Below are 25,903 nucleotides of genomic sequence, written 5' to 3' on the forward strand. Positions count from 1 at the left end.
ATATAAGATAGTTTTTAAAATTGCGATTTAAAAAAATTAAATCATCTTCAGTGTAACTCAAAGGTGTAATCAGTCACTCACTCAGAAAACGTTTACTTTATTCCTACTATGTGTTCGGCATTGTGCAATGTTATAAAGATGAAAGGTGTGTATGTGACTCTTCCCCAAGTAACTCTCAGACTGCACGGAATATGAACATATGAACTCGTTTGCATGATACCTTACAATCACTGCTGTGACATAGATATGCAAAGCATGTAAAAACATGGACACCTGGCACTGAATTCATGTGTTCTTCCCTCATTTAGGACATAATGAGGAAACACAGGTTCGCCTTTTTTCCACTGGCTGCAAATATCAGACACAGCTCCCAACCGCAGCTGTGTCTAACACCAAGCACTGTGGTGTTGCTGTCTGAGCCATCCTAGGCTCTGACTACAGATAAGCAAACAGATTACGTTTCCTCCAAGTGGGAATTCCCAATGCTGGCAGTTCTATTGGGATGGGAAAATTTGAGAAAAGGAAAGTACAAATGTATTCTCAGAAGGCTCTTTGCTAAGGAAAGCCACATTTTATCACGGGAGGAATAAGCAAAGTATATAGCTAAGGCAAAAATCTACCCTTATCCCCATAAGCCAACACCTGTGTTTTGAGGATAAGCATGTATCCATCTTCTGTAGAGCCTAAATTGTGGTTCTTTAATAACTTTGGATCTTTTTTAAGTTCTGGTTTGGATTTTTTTAGATTTATACTTGAAGTAAGAAAACAATTGCACATGAAATTAAGGTTTCCTAGGCTATAGTCATCCAAAGTTCTTATTAAGGCAAGGCAGGCTTATGGGGCAAATGGCTGCCATATATTATATGGGTTATTTGGAGACCTATAGTAATTTGTATTCCCTGAGCCTATGATACCATTCCAATATTCACATTCCTCCATTTATAAAAGCCAAATAGTTTTATAGAAAAAAGAGAAATTATAGGCAGTCTTGAATGGCAATCTGTAAAGCTCATGTCTTGGATTCTGTGAGGGATATGTGTTGGTTCTTAGACTAGTTTGAAGAAAAATGCAAATTAATATGGAAAGTAGAGATCAATGATAGTGTTTAAATCTGTGTCAAATTAAGTAACTTGGCTTCACAGTTTAGGGAAAGATTGAAGTGGACTAGGGTAGAAGCTGGAATCTTTGTGGAAATTGAACTTAATTCAGCCTTAAATGATAGGTCTCTAAATGGTAAGAGAGGCAAGAAACAATAATCCAGCTGAAAAGCAGAATTCAGTTATAAAAATTTCAGTTTGTTTTGTAGAGCAAAATAACATCAATCATCCTTGAGATTCAGATCCTGAATATTTTCAGATCTGCAAGATTGCATGTTCTTTAAAACTTGAGTAAATAGGGCTATACATTTTTTACTATTCCAACTGGTTCTGTGTCCATCAAACAGCTGCATTGAATGAATTAGCCCAGAATATTTGCATTCAAATAAGTGTATTGTAACATTTTTACAATGTTTTGAATGGCATTTCACATTGCCATTCAAAAATATATTATGCTTATTGCATTTTAGATTTAAAAAGATAGGCTTTTCAAACCTATGGAATATTTTCCTTAATAAATTTTATTAGGTAATTCCACCTTGTTAATGATGTGAACTGTAAAGATATTATGCTGATTTTTAAAATTTAACTTTACTGTTAATGTTAGAGATCTGTTCTAGTTTTATTATTCCTCCACTGACTATATAGATATGATATGTTAGTATGATCCTTAAAGCATGCTACACATATGTTATCATTGCATGGAGGCAGTTTTGAACACTGTCAATTTAAATTTTCCCTTCATAAAAGTTATTCACTATCATTTTACTTTGTTGGTAAATTCGAGAATATCTTCTGCTGCTTACAAAGTATTATTCGTTTGGCTGGGGCCATCTATATATTTGAATGATCATGTGTGAAATCTATATTGTTAATCTGGCTTCTAATGATTGGTTGCTGTGTCACTCCAGATTCAATCTCAGGTGACTGAAACTCAAATTTAAGCAAAATTTAAAAGCATGTGGGTGAGTGGAGGATGTATGGTATTATACAAATTAAGGGTCCAGGGCTTAATTTCAGTAATAGATCTAGATGCACAAATGATGCTATCACGAGTCTATGCTCCTTAGCTCTGCTGGATTCAGCTTGATTTCATACTCAGGCCAGCCGTCTCACCTAGAGGCAAAGATGCATGCTTAGCATAGAGAAATTTGGTACCCAAGGGATTGCCAATTTTACCTGGTAGAGCAAGGGGCCATTTCTGAAAGAAAAAGGTGCTGGGCCAGCAAACAAGTAGGAGATACCATAATAGGCCCCGTGGTTGGTCTTGGACACAATTATAGAAGTTAATGAAAATTGTCTGGATTGGCATTCATCTTCCTTTACACACTTGCCTTTCTCCTTCTACTTTGGCAATCCACTGAGATTCCAAAACTCAACATTTTCATTTCTTTTGCTAACTCCCATGATCCCCTAATGTTGAAATCCTGTGTAGTGTTATCAGCCCAGTGATAAATGGATGGCCTCTACTTAACTTCTCTACCACTTTTCTCAGTGTCTGAGGTTATCTCATCTAGTTAACTGAGCCTCAATGAAATCATTGATAATGTGAATAATATAATTATTACTCAGGGTTCTCCAGAGAAACAGAATCAATAAGATATATAATATATAGAATAAAGTATTGGCTCATGAGATTATGGAGGCTGAGAAGTGCCATAATCTGCTATCTTCAAGCTGAATATCCAGGAAAGCCAGTGGTGGAGTTCAGTTCAAGTTTGAAGCCCTAAGAACCAGGGGACTCAGAATTCTCAGTAAGTCTCTTAGCTCAGCAGTCAGACAGAATAGGCAAATTTTCCTTCCCTCTGCTTTGTGTTCTATTCAGGCCCTCAAGACACTGGATTATGCCCTTATGCCCTCCCCTCACCCCCACTACACACACACTGTGAAGAACAATCTGTTTTAGTGAATCCACCACTTCCAATGCCAATCTCATCCAGAAATATCCTCACAGACACACCTGGAAATAATGGATAGCCAAATACCTGGACACCATGTCATCCTGTCAAGTTGACACATAAAACTAACAGTCAGATATATTAATATCATTTATTATTATTATGTATATATTTGAAACCATTTATAATATAATATATTAATATATTAATACTAGTTCTCTTGTGAAGTTATTATGTCGAGGTTAAAGCTCCATGTAAATTTTAAGACACTTCATGAATACAAAACATTATTAAATAGGCTCCAGCCCATATAAAATACATGTATTCTATTAGATTGGCTCAGGGGAATTTCATGGTTAGATGTTAAATAATGAAATGGGTTTAATATGTCTTGTCACAGAGGTACTTCTATTTTAAAAGTTAGTGTCAAGAAATACAGTGCCTTAGGAATTGATTTCTACTGATATTATAACGATAACCTCATAAGTAGTCATGCTATAGAGACAGCATAGAATCGTGTTAAGATGATAAACTCAGAGCCAAACTGCATGGGTTCAGATCCTTTTTCACTTGATAGCTATGCGACATTGGGAAAGTCACTTAACCAGTTCATTGTAAATGAGTCATATATTTAAAAGGCTTAGAATAGTGCCTGATGCATAATAGGTGCCCATAAATAATTTATTGAATGAACATTGCTCTGTGGCAGAATATCTTGGCACAAAACCAAATGTGTAGTGATACTTAATGTAAAGGTTTGCCGAGGGAAGAAATGATTGACTTTGAGATAGATACTTGGAATTGGAGCAGGAGATTTTAGAAATTACTACTAACCATGTTGGTCTTAAAAGTTGTATGTTATTGCTGTTTATTAAGAGTTTATTCTCTTAAATATACATTTTTCCTAAAATAAATTTATTTATTCCAGAATATGTTTAGTCCTAAGTTGAAAAAAGAAAGCTTGTCACTATGTCCTTCTATAGATGTTTTGTATTTAAGAAACTGTAATTATCTGCATTTGATTACAATAGTGTATCTTTATTCTACTTTATCCAGCAAAACAAATAAGCAAAACTGTGTATGAAGCACTAATAAATTATTTAAATAGATTCTATTATATATGGAAATTTTATAGCAAGTGATAATTCTTCTTACTCAAGATTTATAAATTGCAGCTTACTGTTCTATAAGAAAATGTAAATAAGGTATCCAATTTATTTAGGTGGAATAACAGTTTTAGGGGAAATCACTTATAAAATATTTTGTTTAAAGATTAACATGTACATAAACCAATGCCTATTTTATGTTCTTTCAATTATACACACAGGTGCATACACACACATGCACACACACACACACTTAGAAAGAAAAACTTCATATTGAGGAGAAAACCTTATTTGATCACTCTTAGCTCTTAGGCAGACCTAGGTTCACACAGTAGTTATATAATCTCATTCTTTAGATGAGAAGAGGTTGTTTAGACGTTCTAAAGCTGTTTGCTTATCTGTAGAATCTGCAGGATAATCCTTTCTCACCAGGTTGCAGTGAAGCTTAAGGGAACCAATTGACTAGGTATGCAGTTGTTCTAAGTACTAATTTCTTCTCTTTACCTCTCACTTGCTTAATTATTTGCTTTATTGTATTTGGTGTCTCAAATAATATCTGTTATATCATGAAACAAAAATAGAGAATACTCCTTTTTAAATTTGATTACATCTTAGTTTAGTATCTTATCAAAACTACCTAGAATATGCTAAGAAGATTGGTCAATGTTATGGTCTCAAAGAGTATATAAAATAGTTTGTGGTTATGCTCTACGTGGCTGATTCAAGCTCCTTATCACACCATATACTTGGATTTTCTGTATTTCCAGGTCACTCTTCCAAACTTACTCTGGAATAATCCTAGAGGGTCCCAAGAGAAAATATTTGGAATAAGTGTAATCCCAAAATGAAAAGTGATCAAAGCCAGTTTATATATTTTAAACAGCTCCATTAACATGTAGATATACTTATGCATTGTATTCTGACAACAGAGGCTCTACAAAGGCTATCAGCTGTTTCATGTGAAAATGAACTGTTAAACATTTTCAATTTTTCAGATGTTTAATGATTTTTACATGGAAATATGTGTCACTTTTAATTGTTCTTGCTTTAAATTTGTTGTGTCTTTTGAATGGTGTTAGAATCCAGAAACATTAAACTTAACAGAGGATTAGGAAGAAACCCGGTTCCCATTTTCTAAACCAAAATCAGATGCTCTCTTAAGGCTCATAGACAATTTATACATTTATTTTAAAGCATGTTAACTAATAACTAATAGTCAATAATATTTTATATAGCTCTTGCTGGGGAAGTTAATTAAACATCCCTCAGTTTCCATAACTGTTTAAAGAATACTAATAAAGTTAGTATAATATTGATATGATATAGTACAATATTATATAAAGTGTAATACTAATACTAATATTGACAATGCTCTGAGGTCATATTAAGTTCTAAGAATATGTGACTCAATGATTCTCTTGCAAAATCGATTACAGATTGATTTTTTATTTGGAATATGAGTATTGAGAGGAAACACTAATTGCTCTTGAATAGCTAAGTTCAATAAAACTTTCTGCAGTGATGGAAACGTTCTGTGCAGCTAACGAGTACTTGCAGTGTAACTAGTGTGACATGACCAAGGAAATGAAATTTTAATTTAATTTGAATTAATTTTTATTTAAACTAAAATCACCACAGCTCTAGAGTTGTCAACTCATAAACAAGATTTTTGAGAAACAGTTGAAATTAAAGATGAAACATAAAATTTATAAGCCTGTGCAATGAATTTAAAAACAGTTATTTTACCTTCTCTTTTCAGTCTCCTGCACATAGTTACTCCAGCTATGACTCTGGCAAAAATGAGAGTGTAGACCGAGGAGCTGAGGACCTCTCACTAAACAGGGGAGATGAGGACGAAGATGACCATGAGGACCATGACGATTCAGAGAAAGTTAATGAGACAGACGGCGTTGAAGCCGAGCGGCTGAAAGCTTTTAATGTGAGTCCTGCCACACTCCAAGTGTGGTTTAATTTTTACCACTTCACTTTCATGTTGTTGCTTGTTGGTAAATGTGGATATTTTAGAGACATGTTTGTTTAATTTACAGAAGGATTTAAAAAGTACATGAAACACTCTTTGCCAACCAGACACCAGAATTGCTGTGTTTTGTTTAGAATTTTAAAGCCAAATGTGAGCTGAAAACTGGAGTTGTGTTGTGTGAGTATGCATGTTTACCTAGTGGATGGAGGGGGCCTCAGCTTAGTCCTCGGAAGAGTACGCCCGTCATCTGTTATTTCTTTTGCTTTCCTAGCTTATCTAATTATGCATGACAAAAGAGTCAGTTGTTTGATTTCAGAGATTAGTCCACTGTGCAGTGTAGCAATGTAACAGTCGTATTCATCATTAGTAGAGAATGTAAAGGGGTGCTCAATTGTCACAGTCTACTGTTATTTCCTGATTTTTTTCTACACGATAGTCTATTCTTTTCTGTATGTTTGTCTGTCTGTCTGCCTTTCTCTCTTTTTCTCTCTCTATTTTTTAATCCAACCATTTAGAAAGTCTTTAAAGAGTGTTTGCTTAAAATTTCTGGCTTTCCATTGCAAAGTTCTCCAGTGCATAAACCAGAAAACAGTATTTTCCTATCGGTAATCAAGACAGGAAGCTAGGAACAGAAGAGAGCAGCCCTCCAAACCCTTCTCCTCTGTCTCCCTCTTGCCAACAGATGTTTGTCAGGCTGTTTGTAGATGAAAACTTGGACCGAATGGTCCCAATCTCTAAGCAGCCCAAAGAAAAGATCCAGGCTATCATTGACTCATGCAGGCGACAATTCCCTGAGTATCAAGAGCGTGCCAGAAAACGTATACGTACTTACCTCAAGTCCTGCAGGCGGATGAAAAGAAGTGGTTTTGAGATGGTGAGTTTTGAATTAAAACACAGCCCTAGACTCCATCAAAATCCCACATGTAAACCATGACACTATTTTTTTTCCATCTTAGTGTCTTTTTTTATTTTTTTCCATAATGTCAGGTCAAAGGGGTTTTTGTTTGCTCGTTTGTTTTTTTCCCCTTCTCCTTTTCATCTTCCCGAAGTATTTATTCCCTTTGTTTATTTAATAAGGAATATCTTGTGAGTCCAGTGCTCACAGAACCACGTGGTACCATGTCACAGAAAATAAAGGTGATATGAGTAAACACCAGTGAGAACAAGCATCTCATTCATATTTGTTTTCTTTCTGTCGCTACTAAAGTGGGCATGAGGTTATTTAAGTTGTGAACTGAAGTACAAGTCACTGCTTGAGATGGCATGTAAGAATGGCATTCTCTAAATCAAAAGGAAACAGATGGATCCACCTAGGGAATACCGTTTTCATATCAATGGTTAACAAATTGCAGGCCTTGAAAGTAAAGGTCAGAGAATGAAAATGCTTAGGTGAAATATAAGGATTTGTTGTACTGGATATGTTTATTTGTGTGCTGGTGGATGGTACCAAGAGCTTTCATATTCAGGTGGATGTTATAGACAGATGAGATTATGTTGACATTAGATTACTGATAGGGTGGAGATTAGAAATCAATGATTTTTAAACTTTATTCTATTTCACCTTGCTCTAATTGTTACATCTAGAAATAACGTACACATTTACAATGTATGCCTTTCCCATTTTCTTATTTCTTATGTATGTGAACAGTTTCGAAATTTTGTGAAACCATTTTTTTCTCGTCTTATCTGAGAAGGCGCCATAAAAGCCTAGGCTGTTAGTGTTTGTGATCTGTGAATCTAATTAATTAGTTGTGATTGGGTAGGAGTTGGTGTACATAAGAGAGGTTTCAGAGTATGTCTGTACCAATTATCTCAAATCATAAAATCTCCAGAGTTGGATATAAAAGGCCATGCTTTGTGAAAGATAAATCTAATAAATCTAATGTTTGATCAATAAATACTGCCTTCATTTTCATTAGATTTTAAAAACCCAATGAGTTAACTAACCATTACATTAATCTGTAGACAAATATATCAAGTTGTTATTGAGTCTGTTGTGTGGCTTTGATGCTCAAATTCAGCAATTTCTCTGAAGAATATTTATTGTTCCAGAAGGTGTCCTGATCTTAAATTCATAGTAATAGAAAATTCCATAAAAAGCACAACTTTGTGAACAAGGTAGGGTTGGCCCATACTGAGTATCATCTCCAATAGGTGACATGATTTCTGTTTTTTGTTTCCTGAATTTGCATTATGAGACTCTTTCGCCAAGGTGCATACATGTATTTCTGTAAAACCCAAATGACGATATTTAGGGAATATATAGGAGACTTTTTGTCCATTGCTCCTCTTGTATCCCAAGTTTTGCCACTGTACCTAGTTAAACCAAATAGCCTAGATATTTAAATTTAATAATCTCAATCTTTTGAAAAATTACCTAGTTAGTTGCTTTTAATATTATGCAATTGACTCTTTTCCCTTGTAGAAATAAATCTCATGCAAGTTTTTGTATTGTCAAGGTCATTGTTTACAAGGCTGCTAAATGTCCATGACAGAAAATCTGATTTCAGAAGTTTCTTCTGGAATTTAATGCAAGAAAAATAATTGTTTTTCCTGAGGAAATGGAATGCTTTCACCTGTTCTTAGCACCGGGACTGTGGACCTTAATATATTCACTTTTGTGCCTTACTGCCAGGGAGTTCAGAGCCAAACTCTCCTTTGTCTTTCTGTTTAATTTATCTTGGTGGAGACAACTTTCCTTCGTGGATTTGATAATTTTTAATGGAAAAGAGGAGATATAAATTTAGAAACAAATAAATAAATAGTCTAATTATGAAAACACCAGAAAGCAAGCCTTTCATGTTTAGGAAATAATATATTTTTTTAGAGGATTTAACTTTTCGATCATTTGCTTCTATTTGTCAAACACAGCTCACAGTAGAGGGATCACACCTTGTTTCCAATACATAGTTTCCCTCATATCATAAGCATGGGAATAGCTACAGTGACACTTGCTATTAACTTTTTAACAAATAGAGGTATTATAAAAATGAGTTAAGTGATTCTTTAAACTGAAAATTATATCAAAAATATACCTAGCCTTTCATGTAAGATCTTCATAAAAACTTTGTAATACCTATGTAGATATTAATATTCTTCACACACCATGAGTATAACTATGTGTTTCTCTTTGTCACCAATTAACTTAATTGATGCTAATTAGCAAACACATTTTGTTTGAATTTTCCACTTGCTATTTGTACTAACTCTTGCCCTCTGTCTTATAGTTGTCATTTACCATCCCCCAGGTTACATTCACATTCTCTAAGATCTTTATTTATAATCTTTATTTTTAATTGCATCCTTTAATATCCTCCTTATTAATTTTGATATCTAAGCTGATTTCACATTTCTTTTACTTTTTCCGCTTCAGGGATCTGGATGTCTCTTTCACCTCAGTCTTTATTAGCATGAATATATCTTGGTCTTAGTCATCACTCCAAGAGCCTGAACAAGCAATATTAAAAATTTCAAAGTTTTCTAAATGTTCTCAAGTATTCTCTGGTGACTTTACAGAGGAAAAGTCTTGTTCTTATTTGCCCTGGATAAATAAACCTCACGTCTCTGCCCTCATATAATTCTACCTTCTTCAGAACATTGCTCCATCAACCACCTACTCTTTTATATGTTCAGTTTTCCCTTTTCAATGAGTGGAACATTTAATCCCTTTTTCCTAAAAAAAAAAAAAAAAAAAAAAAGTTCTCAGATATCACAAAGTTACATCTCTTATTGTTCTTCTACAATCTGAGTTCATCTTTCTTGCTCAGGTTGCTCGAAAGAGCATTTTATACTCACAGATTATACCCATTACCACCAAATCCTGCAGTAGTCCCTTACATTCAGATTATCCAGACTGTGGTTCTCACCACTGTATAGTCAGCCCTACAGATCTGCAAGGTCTGCATCTGTGAATTCAATTAACTAATTGAAAAATATTTGGGAAAAAAATAAGGGGATTGTGCCTGTATTGAACATGTATAGACATTTTTTACTTGTCATTATTCCCTAGACAACACAGTATAACAGCTATTTACATGTCATTTACATTGTATTAAGATTTATAAGTAAGCTAGAGATGATTTAAATTATACAGGACAATGTGCCTAGGTAATAGGCAAATACTATGCCATTTTGTGTAATGGACTTGAGCATCCTCAGAGGTGCTAGAGCCAATCCCGCACAGATACCAAAGGATGACTCTACTGAATTAGTTCTTGTAAAGATCACATGACCACTTTTGCACAAAACTCAAAGACTGCATATTCAACTAAAGTATATGCTCGTTTTCTTGAAACTTGTTGTTTCTGTTCCTCCTCATTTACTCTTACCTGCTTTTGGGCAGTTACTACAGTTCCATTTTTAGCCACGTACTGTATATCACCCTAACCACAATTAAAAATGTCCTTGTGTACACTATCCTATTCTCAAAGTACAATACCAAAAATATACAAATCTTTGGTATTTAATTCCAAGTGTCAGTTAGACACTAGGGCAATAATTATATCACACTGAACTCCTTATATTCTCCAGCACCTATTTTCTCCACTGATATACCACCTCATTTATCAAGACACCAGTAAATTCCTCTTGATTTGCCTGCTGTTAATAGCGCCATATTGTCATTTTTACCATTGCTCAAAAATGTAGAATGAGATTTGACTATTTTTGTGTCTTGTATCCTACCACTTAATGAATTCTGCTTATTCCTCCTTTACTCTGTTTCCCAAATAAATCTTACAGTTTCTGATTTTATGTGCTCTTATTTTAGTTCTAGTCTTTCATACCTCATACCTGTACTCTTGCATAATCCTAACTCAACTCCCTACTTTCCTCTTACACTCTTCACACACATTGTGCCTAGGCAGAGGCAGAAATAGGGTTTGTAAAACCCGAAGATTATATGACTTGAGATCTTTTTGAAAAGAAAAGTAATACACAATTATGAGCAAAAAATTAGATAGAAAAAATGAATGTGTATTTGTAGTTTAAAAATATCCTACACAAAAGAAATTTAGAAACCACTGAAACCTTGAAGATTAAAATACTTTTCTTCTAACATCTCGTTAGACAATTTTCAGACACACTTACATATAAATGCTTCTGGATTTTAAAGTGGCTTTCCCTTCCTACCTAGAATGCTTACAACACCCAGGAACTCCAGCACTTAAGAGGCCCATCCAGTTGAGGCATCCTATGCCTCACTTTATTGACTTTATGATAAATCTGCCTTTGCCCCTAGAGTAGTCTTCTTCAATTTTGGCTTTGATAATGTGAAACTCTGTCATCTTAGAATATTTTTTTTTTTTTTGAAACGGAGTTTCACTCTTGTTGCCCAGGCTGGAGTGCAATGGCATGACCTCAGCTCACCGAAACCTCCACCTCCCGGTTTCAAGTGATTCTCCTGCCTCAGCCTCCTGAGTAGCTGGGATAACAGGCATGCACCAAAACACCCGGCTAATTTTGTATTTTTGGTAGAGATGGGGTTTCTCCATGTTGGTCAGGCTGGTCTTGAACTCCCGACCTCAGGTGATCCACCCGCCTCGGCCTCCCAAAGTGCTGGGATTACAGGTGTGAGCCACCGCGCCTGGCAGAACAAATTTTATATTTCTTTCTATAATGTTTTAGCATATGACCTTTTGAAACTGAGAGACCTAGCTTCAATTCCTTGCTTAGTTCAATTTCTGTACAAGTGTAGTATTTCTGAGTCTCTTCTAAAGGATAGGGCTATTGGGGTACTATATGTGATCATGTATGTATATGTATAGCATATAATATGGTACCTTTCTACCTATTCTTCTGGTATGTTCAAATTATATTCTTTCAAACCTTAGTTCATCATATAAGACTGCTGCTCCTTCTTTCAGTGGGTTGTCTCTTGGTTCGCTAATTTTTTATGACTCAGGAATTATGAGTACCTTTGCTCATTATTTACTAAACGCATTAAAATTGAAGAATAACTAAGTTGTAAAGAATACAGCCAATATATTTTTCAGAGCTACTTATCACTGCATCTTTTACTTTAAGCAAGATGTTGACCTGAGCCTCATGGGGTATGTTCTCTTCACATACACACACCCCACCCAGCTTCCCACCACAAACACATACAAATCCTGAATATAATATAACAATTTAAAAAATATTCAGGTAAGCTCAAAAGAAAGAAAAGGAAATTTCCAGGTACCTGAAATGAGTAGGAAACTCTTAGCCAGAATTGTAAGCCCTTTGGATTGGGTGACAACTTAGAAAGATAGAAAAAGTAAATGTAGACCCAGACAGATTAGGGCTGGGGTATGAATGTCCACCCAAGTTCAGGATACATGCATTTTAGTTTGTAACTAGATAGACATGTAAACTGAGAAATGTATATAAAGCTGGGTCCAAGAAAGGCTCATTCTCTATTTTCCTCTCTGTGAAAGAGGAATTAAGAAATATCCTAATACAACTTTCAGGAATAAAAATGACAGACATTATAAGCATTGAAATTAAAACCTTACTAAATGGGTTGAGTGGAATATAATATTCAGCCAAGGAGAAAGTAAACTGGAACACAGAAGTATGCAAGTTACCCACAGGAAGAAAAGAGAAGTTACATATGAAAAAGAAATTAAGATGAAAAAGAGAATGCTAAAGATAGATTTAACAGGCATTCCAGGAGAAATTACAATAAAGAGGCAAATTGAAAAAGATAATGATGAAGAATTTTTCAGAATTGATTGGACCTCAATCCTAATAACAGATAAGTAGATTAGTCCTAAACAGTATACATTAAAAAAAAAAAAACTCATACCTAGGGATATTATAGTAAAACCACAGAAGAGCAAATAAATTCTTAAATGTACCAGAAAGAAACAACACATTATCTACAACCGAAAACCAGCCTGAACAATTTCTTCAAAGTACTAAGAAAAAAAGTCTTCAAGAGAAACTACTTTTAATTCACAAATCAATGCCCAGCTCAGCTCTACTTTCAGAGTGAGGAGCAAAGAAATACTTCATGTAATTTCTGAGGCTACCACTCATACAGCCTGACTGATTCCAGAGGGATGCTTCTATAATCTAAGAAGAAGGAAACTGAATCCAAAAGGAAATAATAAAAAATTAGCAGCATTGGTGAGCGTCTGAAGAAAAGCACCTGGATTTGATAGTCAGTGAGCCTTGGTTCTTGTCTGTGCTTTTCCAGTTGCTACTCGTTGATTTTCTATCTCCGAGCTTTGGTCTCACCCTGGAAAAGAAAAATGGAAATAATAGCTCTTATCCTAAAAATGAAAACCAAAAGCACTTGAAATAACAAATGTAAAAACTCCTAGGACAGTACCTGGTACACCTAGTATGGTACCTGGTGTGTGTGAGAAACATGATAAAATGCAATTTAATCTGAAATTGAATTTCACAGTTCCCTTTCCTGGGAAACCTGCACTGTTTCAGTCTGTTGAGCTACTTGAAGGACTAAATCAATTAGGTCTTTGTCTATTTAATCCTCACTGCTAGCTAACAGCAGCCTCAAATCTCTCTTTCTTCTGTGTGCAAATTGTACTTTGTGGTACATCTTTTGTAGTTTTATTTTATCCTGTCTTATATTACTGTTATCCATATATGGGCCTTAGCTCTTCAAGAAGAAATTATGTTCCTTGAGTACTATGCTTCTTAACTTGTTCATCTCTGTATCACCCACAATGTCTTATATAATACAAGTAGCTGCTCATGAAAGTTGCTCAATTCATGTTGAATTCAACTGAATTAAAATGGCTGAATGAAAGATTGAGTGACTGGATGGATATTTACTAATGTGCTTCTTTGTGGTAGAAATTAGTTGAGAGATAATTTTTGTGTGACATGAGTTTCATAGTATCTTGCAATTTGTATTTTAATTTTAAAAACTACTACTAACTGAAAATGTAGCCTAATATATTTTAAATGTTTAGTGAGTTTTTTTCACAAAAGAAAACAGTTATATAACATTTAATTTTAACTCTTTTTAAACTATTAAAGTGTTAAAAAAAAAGTTTACACTTGATCTTAACCAAAAGGCCAAGAATTGATACATTAAAAAAATTTAAATCTATTTAGCAATTAGTGGGAATAGGTAGTGATATTAATTATATGAATGGAATTGGTATACACTTTTAGTTTCACAAATAAATAACTAGGAAAACTACATCATAATGTACAATAATTGTAAGGTTATATAACACTCAACTTTCAGAATATATACAGTGTATATAGTATATACAAAATATATTTTATATATTTAACATAAAGGATCATGTAGTTAAAATTAAAGCGTGTTATTTCGGTTGTTAATTTAGTTGATCCTGTGTCTTGATTAGAGGCGTTGTCAGCTGATATTAACTAAACTGTGTTTCTAAGTCTTCAACTAGAAGACTTATTAATTCCCCATGTATTCATAAAAGATCATTATTAATGACCAATAATGTTCTAAAAATAAGGCCAAAACATAGATCATTAATTCATAAATGAAATATTTCTAATCAAAGCCTAGACAACGGTTAACTAGCTTATATTCCACTTCTGTTAAAACACACTTTCAGACTCCTTTTAGTCAAGATAATTTTCTCAAACAACTAGAAAGTTCAAGAATTCACACATAGTGGATCCATGGGCTCCAATTTCAGGGGTTTGCTGCTCTCCTTTTTCTTAATTATGCTTCTCTTGTGTATTGATTTACATCTTAGATAACTTCTTGCTACCTGTTTGGAAATGTTGCCACCAGCAGTTCCAGGCCTCCATTCTTAAAACTCACAACCCAAGAGCAATCCTCCAACTCCAGGTCTCAGTTCCCAGGAAGGAACTTTGCTTGGCCCTATTTGGATTATATGTCCACCTTCTTGGATCAGTCATTGGAAACAAAGTATTGAGTTCCCATGATTGCCCAGGACAAACTCAGGTGGCCAGGGTTAATTGAGGAAGGAACTTTATTACTTCCATCAAAACCATGTGGAATGAAATAAGGACAGTTGAACTACTATTTTAGTTTGCATTCACCAGTTTATCTGAAATCTTGGATTATCTATAGTTTGGAATTCAGAACTTTTCAATTTTGGGGCATGATAGAGTGCATACTAGGTTTGTTGCATAACACCCGTAGTGGGGCCTAGAAAAACATCACAAATAAAAATATATCAGTATTTCGCAGCAAAACATATGCATATTCACAGAAATTAGGAAAAAGTAAAACCTTAGTTATTTATTTATGTTTTTTCTGCCAGCTGAGTTTATCCCAAGTTTTTGAAAAATCTTACAACTTTATACAATATTAGAGCTTCAGAATTGCTCACAGAAGGTTGTGAGTCTACTAAACACACTCTTAATAATGCACTTCCGTGTATATTATAGTTATAACCTATGTTCTAGGCATTGTACCAACTTGTCAAGTAAACTCTATGATGGCAGAGACCATATTGATATCTTCAAATCTCTAAACTTGGCACAGTTCCTATCATATAAAAAAGTGCTTATAAAATATGCTAGTGACTTTATGCACATTTCTGATGGACTTCTAAAAACTACTCCATAATGTGGAGATTATTTTCCTTATTTATAATTTTCTGACTGAATCTCAGTTTTGTCATTTTTAAGAATAAAAGTAATAATACCTAGCAGGATGACTGAGACTCAGATTAAATTGCAAAAATGGTCACAGAGCAAGTAGCTGGTTATAGAATAATATTCAGTTCAGTATGACTTAGTTGCAGACTATCTCTATTCCACTGATGTATAAGAATGAAACCACCTACTTAATAGAAGGAATCTCTTAGAACATGAAACTTTGTATATGTATATAACCTAAACAATTATGCCTTTAGGTATAGATATGCCACTTGGGGGAGATACCATCCAAATTACAGAATTCTTAATAATGTGTTTTATAAAGTAATAAGATTAGGAGGAATAATCTTAATTCATCACACCACCTAAACTCTGACTACTGAGTTATTTAATTATCTTCAAAGCACTCATTCTACTTACAACCTTGGGTAGATGTCACTGTTGCTCCCAATCTGGCCTTAACTAATACTTGATTAAGCTTCACATTAACTGTGGAGTCTGGAGAGCATCACCACATTAACCCATGACCATAACCTAACATTCTTGAATTTCTTTGTACTTTTTAGTAATTGCAAAAATCCTGTGGCATCCTAAATGTACAGCTGAAGTTCAGAGGACTCTAAAGTTATTTCATGTATAGTTTTAAGACCCACAAAAATGCAATAGTTTGTAGGTGTGACGGTACATTTTATCAACATATATAAGAAAAGACACATTTACATCATGCCAACAGCAATTACATCTTAAGTCCCCAATTAAAATGTGACTTTTTAAACTCCAAAAGCTCCATGTGATGGTTTAGCCATCTGTTTAATGACACAACTGCCACTGATTTGAGCAGTGATAATTATTACAATAAGAACAGTGCTGGAGAAAGATCAACTCAGATCCCAGTTAGAATGTCAGTTAATTATGAAGAGATAATTAATGAGGGTAGGTACCGTTATCTTATATACAGAGAAATAAATATGTAATAAATATTCCCAATCCAGGTATAGATCATGTGAAGTGTATAATTAAATCCATTGTAAACTAATATTTTAAATATTCTACGATATAGATAGATAAAGAGAGAGATAGATATCAAATAGTATATGTATTTACTGAGCTATCTTCAGCCAGAGGAGGTGTTATTTTCATAAGTTATCTATTGAATTCATTGCATTTGGTTTTTGCATCAAAATATTCCTATCTCCAATTATTACATGGAAGCTTTGTGTTTTATGGCCACTCTTACAAATGTTAAGAGGGAATTTTCAGCCTCATTCCTGATGAAATCTATGACCATATTCCCTAACACACTCTGCTAATTATGTTTTAGAAAGATCATACTGTGGTGACATTAGAATAAGCCCTCAACTGTCAAATGTAATGATGGAAAGGAGAGTTCAGAAGGAGATGATTCTCAGAGCACGTACTAAACACTAGTTTTAAGTTTCTCTGTAATATTACTTTTATAATGAGAAAAATTGATTAATTTCCTTCTCACTATCTTGATATTAGTACTTTTGAGTTGTTAAGTGGATAGAAGCCAAATTATAGAGAAATTTTTTTAAACTTTCGTCTTTACTATCTTATAACCAAATACTGCACACTTGAGCCCTGTGTGTATTGGGGAGTATTGACATTTATTATTGGCTCATTAATATTAGAAGCAAAGAGATTTTTAGCATGATTACCTCACAGGAGGGAAAGAACTTTTCTGCCTGGCTCCTGTATTCTCATTTTGGGCATGAAATTAAGCTTTATTATGGTTCGTGTATAGTAATTTATTGACACTTCTGGCTGTATAAACTTTAAAATCTTATGAATTCAGATTCCATCAGTTAAGAATTTGTGGCATAACTTAGCTAAGTTACATTTTTGTCTTTGTGCTTTTAATGAAGATCGTAAATTTCATAATTTATAGAATTTATAGGAAAATATATTAAAGGACTTCAACCGTTTAAGTGAAGGATGCTAGGGAGATCCTGATATATTCTTTGCTAAATGCAATGTCTGGTTAGCTGTGATTGAATTTCCTCACAGGAATGTGTAGTATTGAAGAATTCTAGATTTATTTAAACTCACTGGGGACTTTGTTGTAAAATGTGAATAATAGTTTACTAGGGATTATAACTCCCAATTCATCATCAGACTTGAATTTGAATTCAGGTATTTCCACATACATCACTGCATAATTGTGAGCAAGTTGCATAATCTCTCAGAACTTCAATGTAGGTTATCTAAAATATGAGTAATATAAGTACTTTTCCCAAAGATTGTTAAGGAGATTAAATTTGATAATAAATCTAAGCTTTTGGTATTAATACCTGAATGTCCTAAGCACTCAGTAAGAGTCAGATATTATTAACATTTATCTAAAAATTAAATTAGGATGGTACTGGATTTCTGTTTGGCGGTACACATTGAGATATAGTACATTCTCTGCAAAAATACATTTCAAATATAATTTTTAGATTGTAATACAGATTTTATGATTTATTCTGCCTTTTTCTCCAATGAACTTGTTAATGATGATTATAATACATTCATGTAAATGTCTACCTTTGTTCTGCTTATTTTTTTAGTTGAAAACAATGGTTTGTATGTATGGATTTTTTAAAGAGTTTTTTGTTTTATTAATGACAAAGTATGTAAAAGTCCTAAATATACAACAGAATTTAGGAAAGTGAGAGTTGAAAATTGGGAGACACGAAACCTGAGTTCTGGATCTAGTTCAATTTGTCCTTTTGCAATTACTTAATCTACCTAGGTTTCAGTTCTTCAAAGTTGAGAGAAGAAACTTGTACTAGATGACTTCTATGGCCATTGAGAGTTGTCAACTTATGATCCTACAATAAACTCAGTACAAATCTGTTTTCAAAATTATACTGTTTATCTATGGAAAGTATTGAATCATGCATCTTTGATTCTACTTATTTTTTCCACTCAATAGGATAGTGTACATGGTTGCTTTATCTTGAAGTTGATTTTTAAATATTAGGTTATCACATGACCTTAAAATATATCTAGTTCTAATTAGCCACGACATTACTCTAGTTTATGAGAAGACTAATTTCATACATCTAGGGAAGATCCAACTCTCCCTTTCATCTTTTCTGAAAAGGAAATTGCATAAATTATTATGCATAACAACTTTTACTGCTTTAGTAGAAGTTGAGTAGTAAAAGTTGTTTTTAAAAAATAAGAATTTGAAAGAAAATGCTATGAAATAATTTTAATTGAAGGGATATTTTACTTATGTTCTCCATGTTAAACGAACTTTTATGTATTTAAGTTGTGTGCCTATTGATACAATGTAATCATTTAGTAAAATTCTATAGTTTTATATATTCCTAATTTTTAATGGTGATAGCTGAAAAAAAGAGAGAAAAATCGAGGTAATGAAGAACTGAAATATGTCTCTCTGAATCCCATGTGGCTCTCAATAATTGGATTAAGAAAAGGATGGTTGCTGATATTTTATTTAGATTCTCTTAATTTCATCCCTGGAAACAAAAGATCTAATAATGTAGTTTATAAAGATATAAACTCTCACTCCTATTTGAATAATGCTAACTACAATCAAATAATTTGTTTTATTTTTTGATAATGTAATGTTCTTATTCCCATTTTTCCTATAACACCTTTGCCTCAAAAATTAGCTCAATCAAGAAAGATATCAATGAGTATCTAATTCCCATGTACCTGGACTACATTTTTGAGCCAGGCAGTGACCATCGGTTAATGAGACTGATTTTATAGCTTAATTTATTTGGCTTTGGACTACAATATTTTATTTATACTTAGTGAAGTAGAGAATGAAATGAAGAAGCAATATGAGTTTTGAAATTATGGTTACATCGTTATGGCAATTTATTTTAGGTTTGCCTCATTTGACCCTCTTTTCTATTACAAATGCACAGTCCTGGCTTTCTAATTTCCTTCTCAAAATGCTTATATTGCATTTTTTTCCTGCCACCAGTGGACCTCTTTTCTTCTTTTTTGCAAAAATGACTTTCCAAATATCCAACTGCTTTATTGTCAAAGTTGTGTAACCATCATTTGAGGTGTCCCATGGGGTTAGCAGAGGAGTATGTACCTTATACCTTTCCTACCTTTTGCCTCCGGAGGCTGCTTTGGAGGGGGAGTAGTGAGGAAATCTGCTAAGGCAGCTGCAGAAATTGCTTCCTAGTTCACCCAAGGTCAGAGCCTGGTCTCTGTCTACACTGTACAAATTTAACTATGGAGTGTCTGTTAAAACGGTGTGGTCTGAATTCAGCTGTTCTAGAATATTATTTGAGATGTAAGCCCTGTGTTCAATTTGCTGAGGCACACTCTACATGCCAGAGTTGGTAAAATGAGTCATGTATAAAAAAGGCATGTTTCAATTCCTTTAGAAAAAAATTCAAAAGGTCTCAATTAGTTCAGACTTCTAATAAATAGCATTCACACATATTTTCGTTTGAGGCTTTGAAAACCCTAAGGTGTCATATACTATATATGCTATATTCCCAAAAGATACATTAATTTCATAATTTCACATTATTTTACTACCTCATTTGGTTTAATTTTGTTATTTCTCATCTATCATTTGCTTATTTTAATTTAAAAAAACTGTTCTATATTATTAAGTATTTCATCTTTCAGTTGGATGACTTTGCATTAATTATGGAAAAAAGGATGAAAATCATAATTTTTGTTATGGTTATCACAAATGATATTGAGAGCTGCAAACAATTTACAGTTAATCATGAGCTTAGTTGGAGAATTAATTCTTTCTATGTGGGCTACATAGAAGATGGATTTCAACACGTACCTATAAAATATCAGCTCATGTTTTATAAGTAAGACAAAACAGGCATGTACACATAGGCAAACATATCTCACATCTAAAGCACTAAACCTTTAATATATGAAGATCATTGTAGGACTGACTTTTTAGTTTTTAATTATTTATATTTAAAAGCATTTTAATCACATCAATTGGGTCACAATTTAGAGTGTAAATATTCATAATATTTCATATTAAGATTGTTTGACATGGTCTGAGTGTCTGTTAGGTTTTTTAAACTCTGTTTTAGCCCTGTCACTTGTTTTTGTTTTGTTTTTTCTTTGTGCATGTCATATGTTGTAGTAGAATTAAAGACCTTGTTTTATTTGCAAAATCCAGTCAGCAATTTTGCCACTGCCTGTTCAAACTCCAGCTTCATGGCCCAGGCTAGATACTTGTGACAATGGATCTATGGGAATGAATGATGGATCTGTGTAGCAACGATAGCTTTAACCTCTAACTAGCTTTCATTTTTCATCTTTACAATTTCCATTTCCTCTTTCTATTGAAACAAGTTCAGTTGAAATAAATGGATACTCCTGCACGTGTTGATGATCCTGAGAGCTCTTCTGAGAATAGCATTGGCCTGTTAATGATACTGTTAATAATTTTTTTCATACTTTTCTCTTTTTTTTTTAGTCTCGACCTATTCCTTCCCACCTTACTTCAGCAGTTGCAGAGAGTATCTTGGCTTCAGCTTGTGAGAGTGAGAGTAGAAATGCCGCCAAGAGGATGCGTCTGGAGAGACAGCAGGTACTGAGGCATCTTGAAGTCTGGTGAACACCAGCTATAGCAAATGCAATTCATTTAATTTGATTTATGTTGAAGAGTAAAAGCTCTTGAATGGATTTAAAGTACACAGAGATACAGTTTTTGTGTCCTTATGATATGAATATAAACTTGAAAATGTGTGTTCATGTGATCAATGAAGGTCAAAGAACAAAATGTTTCTGTGGTGAAAATGAACAATAGCAAAACTAACGAGTTGTAATTTTGTTTAGTATCCAATTTAAAGGTCAATTACTTATTAAGAGGTTCTAGCTGATCATTTCCAACACCTTTGTAAATTTACCTCATGACTTATGAGAGTGACCTGATCATGTTCATTTTGAATGAAGTGAACCAACCTCTCCTTAATTTCCTCTGGTCTACTACCGCATGCCAGTACATGATGCTGAGGGTGGTGACAGTACAACACAACTTTGAAAGACTAGAAAGTCACAAAACAAGGATATACATAATGAAAACTCATGTCTTAGACTTCATCTCTCATTATTTAGTCATTTATTGTATGCCAATTGCATGTCATGTTTCAATATCTTTTTTCTAAGGCATCTGTGTGTTGGAGATGTTTGTATTTTTTGTACTTTGCTCACTGGTGTTTCCCTCAGGCTTTCCCTTGGGTTATCTGTATATTTCTGTTTCTCCTTCTTATCCCAGAAATATCTTTCTCTTTTTTCTATGTACCCCCTTTCTCAAGTATCCTTAGTAAAAATCTAAATTATCACATAATATACTAAATATTCTGCATAAAACTTTGCCGCATTTTCACTTGTAAATTATTTTTACAACAAATGAATTATATGCTTTATATTGCTAATTGAGGATGAGATGAGTCAAGACTAAAGTAAGTTAGTTCAATTTTGATTCTACAGTGAGCCAGTGGACTTCAAGGAAAAAAGCAAAAATGTTTTTTCATTTCAGGCTTAGAATACTTTAACATGTTTCAGAATTACATCAGCATTGATTTGATGTGTTTATTATTAAAATGTCATGTGCTAATAATTCTAAATGCCACAAAAGATGAAGCCTTCAGTTAAATGAAAAATACAGTATTAGTCTCAGATAAAAACCATGTGAAAATGTCAGTTTAGAATGTGCTAATCGTGCCACCAGTGTTGATTCACATATATGTGCCCTCTGTTAAGAGTTTTATCATTGTTATATCTATGAAATATATCTTATACAATGAGTTATAACACTATGTATAATACCATCTGGCATAGTGATTAGGGGAGCACATTCTGGAACTAAATAGACCTGGTTTTGAATCTCATCTCTACCTTTTCTAATTGTGCAAACTTCAGCAAGCTATTCCAGTTCTGTGTGCTTTGGTTACTCCATATGAAAGACAGCAATAGTAACAGTACTCATCCTGTGGAGTCGTTATGAGAACTTTAAATGACAGATTCATGTTATGTGCTTAGCATTTTGCCTGGTGCATAGTAAGCATCAATAAATTCAGTCTAGAAAAGACTGATGCTAGCTGTTTTGTCATTGTATTGATATCAGTTAACTAGAAACAAGCATTAATAACACTACCTCAGATAATGAAGTTTCAAAGTCAAAGTCCATTTGAGAACAGATGCTAGTTCTAGAAATTGAGATTGTAGAATTCTGGGATTTAAAGGGCTCTCCTGGTTGTTGTCTAGCTATATATCCCACCTAACGTACGTTCTAGAATATCCCTATATAGTTTTAATCATATGTGGAGTTGTTATAAAAATTAAATGACTTATTCATATTATATACTACCTATAATATCACTCTACAATATTCGCCAAAGCTGGTCATCAACTGATATTTGATCCAGTCACTTAAATACTGTTGGCCTAATCTGTAAAATAGGACATACAGATATCAGATTCATAGAGCTATTGTGAGGATTTTATAAGTCAATTCATATGAAAGCATTACGTATTTCATAAGTTTATATGTTGTTAAAGATATATTTGTTATTTGCTTTAGTATCTCAAATCTCACACTGGTACTAAAGATCTGCTATTTACTAACACACTTTCCTACTGTCAGAGATTTATCATTGTTTTTGAAGGTCTTTACATTGAGCTCAAATTTACTTCATAGACTTTCTACCCACTGAAGAAAAACTTTTAAAAATAATTAAAAATGGGACTTCTTACACCTGCCCCAGGAGTAGGGACTAGAATGAATGAGGACCAGTGGTCCTTGGTCCTACTCTCCATACTCTCTCCTTTTTCTATGTCCTCATATATTTATTGCAAGGCTCTGTTTCTAGGAATGGAGGATACCCAATAATATTTCCACATAAAAAAAAATACTGTTTTATTTTTTTTCCTGTTTTTTTTTTTTTTTTTTTTTTTTTACTTTAAGTTCTGGGATACATGTGCGGAACGCGCAGGTTACATAGGTATACATTTGCCATGGTGGTTTGCTGCACCCATCAACCCATCATCTACATTAGGTATTTCTCCTAATGCTATCCCTCCCCTAGCCCCCTACTCCCCGACAGGCCCTGGTGTGTGATGTTCCTTCCCTGTGTCCATGTGTTCTCATTGTTCAACTCTCACTTATGAGTGAGAACATGCGTGTTTGGTTTTCTGTTCTTGTGTTAGTTGTCTGAGAATGATGGTTTCCAGTTTCATCCATGTCCCTGCAAAGGACATGAACTCATCCTTTTATTTGGCTGCATAGTATTCCATGGTGTATATGTGCCACATTTTCTTTATCCAGTCTATAATTGATGGGCATTTGTTGGCTCCAAGTCTTTGCTATTGTGAATAGTGCTTCAATAAACATACATGTGCATGTGTCTTTATAGCAGAATGATTTATAATCCTTTGAGTATATACCCAATAATGGGATTGCTGGGTCAAATAGAATTTCTTGTTCTAGATCCTTGAGGAATCACCACACTGTCTTCCACAATGGTCGAACTAATTTACACTTCCACCAACAGTGTGAAAGCGTTCCTATTCCTCCACATCCTCTCCAGCATCCATTGTTTCCTGACTTCTTAATCATCACCATTCTAACTGGCATGAGGTGATATCTCATTGTGGTTTTGATTTGCATTTATCTAATGATCAGTGATGATGAGCTTTTTTTCATATGTTCGTTGGCTGCATAGATGTCTTCTTTTGAGAAGTGTCTGTTCATATCCTTCTGAATGGGCAAAAACTGGAAGCATTCCTTTTGAAAACCAGCACAAGACAAGGATGCCCTCTCTTACCACTCCTATTCAACACAGTATTGGAAGTTCTGGCCAGGGCAATCAGGCAAGAGAAAGAAAGAAAGGGTATTTAAATAGGAAGAGAGGAAGTCAAATTGTCTCTTTGCAGATGACATGATTGTATATTTAGAAAATCCCATTGTCTCAGCCCAAAATCTCCTTAAGCTGTTAAGCAACTTCAGCAAAGTCTCAGGATATAAAATCAATGTGCAAAAAATCACAAGCATTCCTATAAACAAATAACAGATGAACATATCCAAATCATGAGCGAACTCCCATTCACAATTGCTATAAATACAATAAAATACCTAGGAGTACAACTTACAAGGGATGTGAAGGACCTCTTCAAGGAGAACTACAAACCACTGCTCAAGGAAATAAGAGAGGACACAAAAAAATGGAAAAACATTCCATTCTCATGGATCAGAAGAATCAATATCATGAAAATGGCCATACTGCCCAAAGTAATTTATAGATTCATTGTTATCCCCATCAAGCTACCATTGACTTTCTTCACAGAATTAGAGAAAGCTATGTTAAATTTCATATGGAACCAAAAAAGAGCCCATATAGCTAAGACAATCCTAAGCAAAAAGGACAAAGCTAGAGACATCACACTACCTGACTTCAAACTATACTACAAGGCTACAGTAACCAAAACAGCATGGTACTGGTACCAAAACAGATGTATAGACCACTGGAACAGAGCAGAGGCCTCAGAAATAACACCACACATCTACAACCATCTCATCTTTGATAAACCTGACAAAAACAAACAATGAGGAAAGGATTCCCTATTTAATAAACGGTGCTGGGAAAACTGGATAGCCATATGCAGAAAGCTGAAACTGGACTCTTTCCTTACACCTTATACAAAAATTAGCTCAGGATGGATTAGAGACTTAAACGTAAGACCTAAAACCATAAAAACCCTAGAAGAAAATCTAGGAGATACCATTCAGGACATAGGCATGGGAAAAGACTTCATGACTAAAACACCAAAAGCAATGGCAGCAAAAGCCAAAATAGACAGATGGCATCTAATTAAACTAAAGAGCTTCTGCACAGCAAAAGAAACTATCATCAGAGTGAACAGGCAACCTACAGAATGAGAGAACATTTTTGCAATCTATCCATCTGACAAAGGGCTAATATCCAGAATCTACAAGGAACTTAAACAAATTTACAAGAAAAAACAACCCCATGAAAAAGTGGGCAAAGGATATGAACAGACATTTCTCAAAAGAAGACATTTGTGCAGCCAAGAAACATATGAAAAAAAGCTCATTGTCACTGCTTATTAGAGAAATGCAAATCAAAACCACAATGAGATACCATCTCACACCTGTTAGAATGGTGATCGTTAAAAAGTCAGGAAACAACAGATGCTGGAGAGGATGTGGAGAAATAGCAATGCTTTTACACGGTTGGTGGGAAAAATATTATT

At 34.0% G+C, this 25,903-nt stretch overlaps 1 protein-coding gene across 4 annotated transcripts in view; it reads left to right on the top strand.

Annotated features, from left to right (window-relative positions):
• The window catches only part of NOL4 (nucleolar protein 4), a 381,073-nt gene that overhangs the window by 271,085 nt on the left and 84,085 nt on the right, over window positions 1-25,903 (top strand). For 2 of the 4 annotated variants that reach the window (XM_030810601.1, XM_030810602.1), the window contains exons 7-9: window positions 5,861-6,040; window positions 6,765-6,956; window positions 21,105-21,218. In XM_030810601.1, the coding sequence (XP_030666461.1) occupies window positions 5,861-6,040; window positions 6,765-6,956; window positions 21,105-21,218 (486 nt within the window). The remainder of the gene's footprint in view (window positions 1-5,860; window positions 6,041-6,764; window positions 6,957-21,104; window positions 21,219-25,903) is intronic. The other 2 variants (XM_030810603.1, XM_004087724.3) reach the window with 1 other exon arrangement.

Source organism: Nomascus leucogenys, chromosome 4 (assembly GCF_006542625.1).
Source record: "Nomascus leucogenys isolate Asia chromosome 4, Asia_NLE_v1, whole genome shotgun sequence".
In the NCBI taxonomy this organism is placed as follows: Eukaryota; Metazoa; Chordata; class Mammalia; order Primates; family Hylobatidae; genus Nomascus; species Nomascus leucogenys.